General features: G+C 39.3%; 1 protein-coding gene across 2 annotated transcripts in view; it reads right to left on the bottom strand.

The window, feature by feature from the left end:
• Positions 1-9,682, bottom strand: part of arnt2 (aryl-hydrocarbon receptor nuclear translocator 2) — a gene marked incomplete in the record, with an annotated part of 69,084 nt that overhangs the window by 1,469 nt on the left and 57,933 nt on the right. For both annotated transcript variants that reach the window (XM_035651728.1, XM_035651729.1), the window contains 2 exon segments: positions 7,378-7,528; positions 9,510-9,648. In XM_035651728.1, coding sequence (XP_035507621.1) covers positions 7,378-7,528; positions 9,510-9,648 — 290 coding nt within the window.

The following is a 9,682-nucleotide window of genomic DNA, read 5'->3' as shown; positions in this document are numbered from 1 at the left end:
GCCACTGACAGGAGGCCGGTAAAACACAGCGTTACCTGAATAATATGATAATAATTGTTTAAGTACACAACTTTAAGCAATGAGTTAACTAACACAACTTGAAACTTTGAAAATGAATTGTTTCAGTCAATTATGAAGCAAAAACAAACGTTCATTGTCTGGAGATATTATATTTTATTTATATTCTCATTCTCATGAGTCTCTTTTGGAAGGCAAATTATTAAAGACGTCAATTTGAGAAACTGAGTGGCATTTATCACTGTTTTCTGTAATTTTATAGACAAAATCATTCATTGAGTAATTAAAAAAATAAAGGACCATTGACTCAATAATAAAAGTAATGTTGCTAAATATTTGTAGTGGCAGCAGCAGTTGCAGTAACAGTAAAGAGTAGTTACTAGTGAAGTAAGATCCTGGGTTTCAGTGCTAAGGTACGGTAGGTAATTTAAAGCATACGTTGGTTTGGTCTACTGCTATGTTTTATAATAATACCTGTTTGAACGTACAAAACAGCAACAAACCATCATCTACACATAAAATGAGTGGATGACAGATCCTCTAACACTAATTCTCTCATATTTCCCAGTAGTGTATCTGGTAGCATGATAGTTTTTGAGCTTTTGATGGAGCTCTATCAAACTGTCGCTGCTCACATTCTCTAATATAAACAGATGATGCTGAACCTCAGCCCACCACAGGAGTAGGAGGGGGTTCGTTTTTCTCTCACGTTGGCAGCTGGTGCAGTTGTTATAGTTATGACACAACTATTAGATACATCCCTTTCTGTGAAGGATGACACTTCTCTTTCATGCTGTGCCGGCTGTCGAAGGCCCTGACACCCTGAAGGCTCTGTCAAATATTCAACATGGTTGCCTGTGCACCCAGTACACCTTAGGTGGATGGGAGTGCAGATGGTTTAACTTTGTTCAAAACATCAAACATTTCATATAAGCACTATTAAAAACCGAGGGTTAATATTATTAATCAGAGCATGACACTAATAGCAGTAGCAGTAGAATTAGCAGTAGTGAGTGTCTTAAACTGGGTTTTAGTGGCTTAACACTGTTTCTATGGAAACACATAGCACTCACTAAAGAAAAAATGGAGACTTTATCTCATAATTATGAGCTCTGTATCTCATAATTATGACTTATGACATATTCTATGACCCACCAGATTATGTGATCTGCAGGTGTTCGTATTCAGTCAGGTTATCATTGTATGTAAGTAGAGACCGGGCTTTATTTCTAATGACCCCTTTTTTTCATATTTTGTGAGATGTCTCTATTTTCTAATTGGCCCCATGTTTCAATTTGCTGTTTACTCCATCAGTACAATAACAGTCAGTCTTTAGATTTTTACTGTTTTCATTCACTTGCTAAGTCTTGTTATGCCATGGTGAACCATATGCATCCAGTGTTGAGTTTCATTGGCAGTAGCGTAATATATATATATACATAGAGCATGAAGGATATATGACAAAAAGCTTTAATGTAGAAGCTCAATTTTCAAAAAGAAAGATGGCACTGGTGGCTGATCATCCAGTATCATCTAAAATTGAGCTTCAGAGTTTTTGATCACAGAAGTAAGAGAACTATTTACAGAGTTCTAGCTCCAACCACTCCCTCAGAGTCATACTGTACGTCTTGTCTTTAGCTGATTGTGTCATTCTAATTTTAGGAGTTGCATTCTTAAAATTCATTCATAAAGTATTAATAATTTAAACGTATCGATAACAGTTTTGAACCACATAAACCTTCAGGATTTGCTTAAAAGTAGCTTGGGAATCTAGTAGCTACACCTGTTATTTCCATGTGCCAGATACATATTTAATCAACACTGAATACCTTCTGTTGCAATAAAATCAGATTAGACTGTTAAAGAATGCAGATGCCAATTAGGGCCCAAAAAAGTTAGATTTGCATCATTATCAAGTTAAAACAGGAGCAGATCAGAAAACAGTGAGGTTTCTTATTAAAATATTATTAATTATTCCAATATAATCAGGAATAATGAGCAATAAAGGCCTGTCTCTAATATAAGTCTGTGTCAAATAAAGGCTGGTGATGGCAGTTTAAGAAAATAAATACCTAACCACTATTTGAGAATTTATGGTCGCTTAAATTTCCATAAAAAGCCAATCTGATAACAACGGCAGTGTGGGCTTTATGTCTTTCTTCGTGTAACTTTCTCACTCATACACCAACAGCTACATCCCTGACTGACAAGGCTGAGCCGCAGCTACACACTGCTACACAAAATATAAATCTACAGATAGGAGCACACATACACACACACACTCCCTGCGAGGCTGTTTTGAGAGTCTACTGAGTACATTACAGCAAAGAAGACTGATAAGCTGTCTGCCTCCCGATGCAGAGGAACATTCTTGCCGTTTCACAATAATAAACAGAATGCTCATCTTGTCTCCACGCACACACAAACATGAGGCTGAGCCGCTGATGGAGGGAGGAAAGAGAGCCCATGTAAAAAATGAAGACGCAAAAGTAATTAACCAAACACATAGAGGGCTGGTTGTGTATACATGGAGTGGAAAGCGGACAAGATAAGGAAAAAACAAGAGATTATCATTAGTGAATACTGAAAAACACATTCAGCAAAGCCACTGAATGGCACTGGCTGTGACTAACTTCATCCTTCAAACGGTCCGACAGGCAGAGGAAGAAAGAGGGAGGGAGCGGCCAAGTGAGTAAAAATGGATGCAGTGTAACAATCAAAGTTAGGTAATCAGCCCGAGAGAACAAAAGAGAAGAAATAAAGAATAAATAAACGAGGCAGGGGAGAGAGAGAGAGATAATCCATTTGGCTAATGTGTGTGTTCATTAAAAGGCCATCAAGTAGCCATTGCATGCTGGACGTGCTTCATTCCTGCAGCCATGTGGACAACAAACAGCAGGAGTCCTGAGCAGCTGGCTGATGAGCCATCACCGGCTGAACACACACTAAAGGATTCTCAGCCTTTTGCCTTCTGTGATTCCATTGTCAGCCACGCCGAGATTTTGGACAGTTGGGCGGTCCACCACTTTGGTTCAGAGTGAAACTTTCTCATCTAGGGTTGCAACTCTTACTTTCAACAATACATCTACCAAACCAATTTTTTTTTCAGTTAATTGATTCATGTGGTATAAAAAAGCAAAAAATGCTGTTCAGTTTTTCTGACCAACATCCCAAAACCCAAACAGTGTTGCCACTCTTGTTAAGAAATCATTTTCTAGGACTTTCCAAGACATTGCTCACGAACACAGTCATATCACTTCTGAGAAGGCCAGGTATTGACACATTTTTGCCAGTTTTACTCCTCTTTTTTTGATGATGCAGGGTTCATTCAGAGTTTATGGGAGATTTGACTGCAGTTTACTACATTTTGCCTCTAACCAAGGTTTACATAGGCAATCTGAATGAGGGGTTAAAATGCTATATAGAATTTTCCAAGACAACATTAATTATTTCTACAATATGTTGATCATTTTAATCAATTCCCAGTTGTTTCCATGACTGAAAAGCTAGTTTTGAAATTTCCAGGTTTTCCAGGATGCGGGTGGAAAAAGCTGGAAACAGTGAAAACAATTTCGACTGGTACATTTTCTGCTCATCAATTTATCAACCAATTGTTTTAGCTCTAGTCTCCACAACTGTTGAGTGGATATGGCCATAAAAATTGTCTCAGTGTGAATTAGGGCTTGACTGTACATCAAATGAATTGGATTCACTTACAGGATGTGTACAATGTCTGCATCATGAGAAATCAGTTATTAGAACATGCATGCAACAAATACTCAAAAAATAACATAGATGATAGCTGGCAACGTGAGCTGTCTTGAGTTACGACTGTCCTGTGAACTGTGACATGAATAGCTGGTCTGTATGTGCGCGTAATGCAGCTTGCAGAGCTGCCATGGCTGCAGATCCACGAGAGGGACAAACTGAAGAAAGACCTACTGATGTTATTGGTTTGCTGTTAGGTATTTCATTATTTAACTGCACTATGAATGGTACAAATTCACCTACAAAAAGCACACTGTCAAATCAAACTGTAATGATTTCTTTTAGAACATGTTTTTAGTAGTGTGGAACATCAGTCAGAGTTCAACTTCTAGGGGATTAAAAGCTAATGCCTTCAAGATGAATGTGCAGTGAGGATGAAGTGCTGGAGTGTGTGTGCAAGGTTGTGTAAATCAATGTGTCCTCTGGGGATAAAGCAGTTATTGAGTTTCTGAGGTCGACCTGCACCATTCAGTGACAAACACTTAAACTCACTGGGAAAGACTAGTCTTTAACAACGTATCTGTAAATGTTTGTATTACAAGTTTATACGAAGTAAACTCCAAAATCACTAAATTCTTTGTTCAACCCACCTTGCCTGTTAAACAGTTACGTCTTTCAACCTCCACAGCCTCTGTTTATAACACAGGCTTTTACAATTTTGTCGTCTCCAATCCCAAGCTGCGAGGGATCAATTTATTAATTGATTTAAGACTTAAAAAGCTCAACAATTATATATTTCTTTGCTTGGCACACCCAGCACTTCATAATTCCCATAAATAAAATGATTGGCATGTAAATAACCCAACATTCTAGGCGCGCGATCACCAGCAACAGTGCGTCTGGTGAGCTCTCTTCTCTTGAGCCTGGTCCACACTGCAGCAGTTGAGTGAGGCAGCTGTCATGCACTGCTCATGCATCCTATGTGCACCAACTGTTAGACTGCCCGCCTTTCTCCAGCGGTTTTTAGATGAGCATAAAAGTTAAAACAGCCCCAACTTTTCTGCACAAGGCATGGAGTTTCGCTGATCATCAATGTGACAAGTCCAGCAAGAGGTGGGCTTTACTACTTTACCACTTCCTTCCTGATTTTACACCAGTACATGTGAGAGCAACGGACTACGTGAGAGGGAAAGGGAGAATTCATAGCTCATGTCCAGATCGTTTCATGTAGGTTACTGAGAGTGAGGGCAACGGAAAGAGCTCAACTTCAGCCTGAATTTCTTTTCGATAAAAGCCCCACTCCACAAGCACATTAGCTGTTTTGTCTGACGCGTGAAGTGACAGCACCTGTAGTGATCCGTCTCTGTCTGATCAGCCCATAACAGGATTTTTACTAAAAGTAACAAATATACATATTATAATATATATTAAATAATATTGGCTGCCCACCCTTACTATTTATCTTTTATGTACAGATTTAAGACTGAAATGATAAAACCCTTAGACAGTTTGTTAATGTGCCAGCACATGAACCCCCATTCACATGATAAGAGCAAGTCAGATAGTGCTTCTGGGTTTCCAAGCAGGCAGGGATTCAATAGGAATTTAATGATGCTCAGCATTGTGCTATTTTGTGAGACCACTCTAGCATGCAAGTAACACGGGCAACTTTTTGTGCCAGTCTATCAGTGGAAAAAGACTTTTTAAGAAGCACTTATCAGATGCATGAACCTTGCTGTGTTATTCATGACACTTATAAAAGGCTGTTAACGCAGTGTGAGGTGAGAAAAAAGGCCATCCAGAATGATGTACATTAATGGTGGATGGAACTGTGAATGACGGACTTTGGCTCTGTCTGCTTTGCCTCCCCATCCATGTAATTACCTCTGTACCAGGACAAAAATAAGCCAGTAAGGCTTGAAAGCAAGGAAATAGCTTTCTTAATTGAAGTGAATACATGGCAACTGTAAACGGGTCTCAGCTGAGGTTTGATGGGTTTTCATTATATTCAGATCCGCACTGTATGGAGACCTTCTATACAGAATAGTATGATTGATATTACTGGCATGCTTAAACAGCTAATGATAAAGGATCTTTCTGAGCTCAGCAGCACACTGAGGTGGTTTGGTGCAGGGGGTTTTGACATAAAAAATAAAGTGCCTGCCAATGCTAATTTTACAAGGCAGCGCCTGAGCGCTGCTACATATCTGACTGACTGAAGGAGCATTAATGGTGCCTTCACATGGAAAGCAGAAGTGGAAACATTTTGGACCGTTCAGAGATTACAACTTGTGACATACACTGACTGACTGACTGACTGACTGTTTTAAAATAGTCAAGCTCATGGAAGCTCACATTTGTAGTCTACTCTGCTTTCCACATCAATGGTCAAACGATAACACAGATTCCAGAACATCCAGAGTTGCATTTAGGACAATTTCTCAGGTTGTTGCTATGATGTGACCACATGGAAAACTAACTTTATATTCAAGTCTCAAACTGGTTTACGTGGGCAATCTGAAAATAAGGGTCATATATCTGAGAGACTGACTGAGTTGATCGGGAAGAAGCACTGCAACCTCTGCATCAAGTTTTCTTCCTTTTGTGGTTTCAACAATGCAAAGGCTTCTGCAACAATATTCACTGTCTTCAAAGTATTTCCCTCTCGACCCTTTCTTCGCTGCCTCAGCTACATGCTGTGGTTCCAACAACTTTTAATTTCAACTCACTGTCCACTGTAGATTGTGACAGCATGGAGAGTAAGACTGCTGTAATGCTCATTCTCCTTTGTATATCATTTCCAAAACAGGAGCTGTGTTTCCATCTAAGCCCAATTTAGCAAATGAGTAGGAGTTGGTTCATCGAAATAAGCAGTGGGTGTCGCCAAAACCAGTAGAACAGGGCGCAACAAGATAATAGTAATTAAAAGAATACCAGTTCAACCTCAAATGGTGGAAAACAGGATGGAAATATTATATTTCTGTTTCATGTATTAATGTGAGGAAGGTTCTATAAGATCTGTGTGCAGCGATCATGGATGTATTATAGAGCCATGGGAGCGATGAGGAGAGTGTCGGAGCGCAAACAGCCCATCAGTCATGAGAGTTAAATGTGTGTTACATCAGACAGGATTCTGAAGAACGTATTTCCATAGTCATAAAAATGCTACTTCAAACGAGTTTATACATGTTTTTGCAGAATTGAGGAAGTTTTTTTAATGTTGTCGTTTCCATCAACCTTCTCTAATGCAATATTTCAAAATGTGCATAAAAATAAATACATTGGAAACATGGCTAGTGATGCTGTCAAACTGCCACAGAATCTTATTATGCTGATACAATCATATGATTATCATTCTAAATTCTCTTTTCTAAATGAATGACTCAAGACAGTTGGCATTTTAAGCTAACAAAACTTGTTTTACACATCCAAAGGTTCGTCTAATGTAATGTATAGCAATGGAATTTATTTGATTACTTTAGATGTCATTTTGTATTTGCAATATTGTGAGTTGTAAGTAGATTTCTATTACACATGGTTCCTCAGTAATTATGTTTACAGGCAGAAAGACAGACACACAGACACTTCCACAACAAATAACTATCCTGTACCTCATGTGTATGTATCAGCCGGTAAGAAATGTGTGCTCACCAAAAGCTGTGCTGCGGTTCGTCAGTCCTGAGTAGGCATTGCCGCTGGGGGAGGAAGTGGCTGGGGACGACAGGGGACTGTAGGAGGCCGGGTCCGTCTGGTAGCTGTGGCCAGAACCAATACCAAATGGACTGGACTGGGCTTTACTGGACTGGTGAGCACAGATACAGCATATCAGGGTTGTAACTGTACATTCATCTCACTATAAAACAACACAGGGTTGACAGGTCAGTACTCTCATGTCATTTTTAATCAAGTTTCCTGAAAAGAAACTACTTAAATATGCCTTCCTTAGACATGAAATGAGCAAAAATTGTATTTTCAAGGTTGAACATTCTTTGTAATTAAGTTAAATGAGTTAGTATTCATTCTTATACGCATGAAAAATGATCTGACAGTATGACACATCAACATGTGGCCAGCTCCTGGAAATTTCCATTAGCTGGCCATATTACAAAATGAGACTCTTTCCTGTTTGACAAATGTGCTCTGCCAAATGAGCCTGATCCACTACTACTGCTCCTGTGTTCGTGTAATTTCTAACAGGTAGTCAGCTGCAGTAAATGTTGTTAGCAAGCAATGTAAAAGAAGCTTCCACCTTCAGGTATATCGATTCCTTCGCAGTTAGCTAGGATAACTCATTCAGGAGGCTAATTTAGCAAGCGTTTGAAATTATTTATGTAAAACTGAAATTCATTTGGAAAGCTTAAGGAGGCTCAAGCTCAAGTTTACAGTACAATTACAGTGTATGGTTTTGAATATTTGTTGTTTTACACAGCCCTTACGTTGGCACACTCAAACACCCACTATACTTTCACAAAATGTACTTAAAACTACAGTCCACTTGGGAGAGAAGTTAACCACGACTCCCAAGGTGCATTTCAGCAAGAAACTAATCCAATCCAATCACTGAACTTGGAATTCTGTCAGGTGCATAACTAACGGCAGGTGGAAAATAAGGAATATGCTGTTAAGAGAACTGATTTTATAATCTGCAGGTTGAATCAATTCCATTTTATTTTGGAGTTATGCGCCACATTTTCTTAACAACTGCAACACAGAATTTTTAATTTGCTTCTGCTCTGTTTCATTATTATTGCGGAGCCGCCCACCATGCCAAAATGACAGATACAACATGATTTCTCAGAAACAGGTGGTCCTAACATAAACCTATATGATCATTGCTTCATCTGGGAGAGTCCTGTGTTTCTGTATTAAGCAGCACTGAGGACACTGTGGAAAGAAACAACTGAAATGGTAATACAGCCTGAAGAAAAAAACACTTTTGGAACCATTTTGTAGGGGAACTACTTTTATCATTTACAAAAACTAAAACAGATGCAAATTATCTTCAGTGTATCTCTGTGTGCTTGAAGAAAATGCATGTGTTTAGTTTGGATTATTGTTTGGATTGCAGTTCTGTTAAGAGATTTTACAGCAACAGCAGCTATCATTTGCCAGGCTTTTACTGGATTTTGAGGATTTCAATACATAATATACAGACAGGGTTGCTGCAATTCACCACCTACAGACAGATTTACTTTACTCTTGTAATCCAAGCATCCAGCTGTTGCAAAGACATCAGACCAAAACACATTTTGGGGCTTGTTAAGGGTCAAAAACAACACGATAACTTAATGGCACAGACTTCTTCCAAAACATCTCATTGTTTTTAAGAATAGTTTGGGCAAATGGGCTTTTCCAATATTGGGCAACTGCACTGCTTGTTATCATTGAAACCTGTATGATGTTAGCTCTTAATGTCTTCTGTGTTTATAGAAGTGGTGAAAACATCCAACCCTCTTTTCAACTCATATCATCTGGCTCAAGTTACTGTGATGCATTTAGAGGTTATTGAACAACAAAGAATTCAGTCTGGTGGAATGACCTGACAAGTGCAGCAGTGTGTGTGGAAGACAGATGAGCCTGTGAAGAAGCAAATGCTCAGCACATTCTCTTAGCAAGATACTGTTAACGGGCACCAGAGATGGAAGTCTGGGCTACAGAGGGGCAGAGAAAATGAGTTTGGAAATCATGGCAACCATGGAGTTTGCCAACTTTATTGTTGATACAAAAGGCAATGGTTTCACTTAATAATAAACACTGTCTGCTTGTGTGTGTGTGTGTGGTACCTGTCCAGAGAAGGGGGGTCGGTTGCCTGACCATGCCACCTGGCCTGGGTTGAGCTGTCTGGTGATCTGAGCTAGATTCTGATTGGATGAGCCTGATGGCTGGATGTCGTTAACGCCGGGGACATGGATCACAGAGGAACTGTGTGCACAAGGACACACACATACACACAAAC

Source organism: Morone saxatilis, unplaced genomic scaffold, assembly GCF_004916995.1.
Source record: "Morone saxatilis isolate NCDOM2014 unplaced genomic scaffold, NCSU_SB_2.0 Contig11, whole genome shotgun sequence".
Classification (NCBI taxonomy): domain Eukaryota; kingdom Metazoa; phylum Chordata; class Actinopteri; family Moronidae; genus Morone; species Morone saxatilis.
The sequence above is the reverse complement of the archived record's forward strand: the minus strand, read 5'-3'. Positions and strand labels throughout refer to the sequence as shown.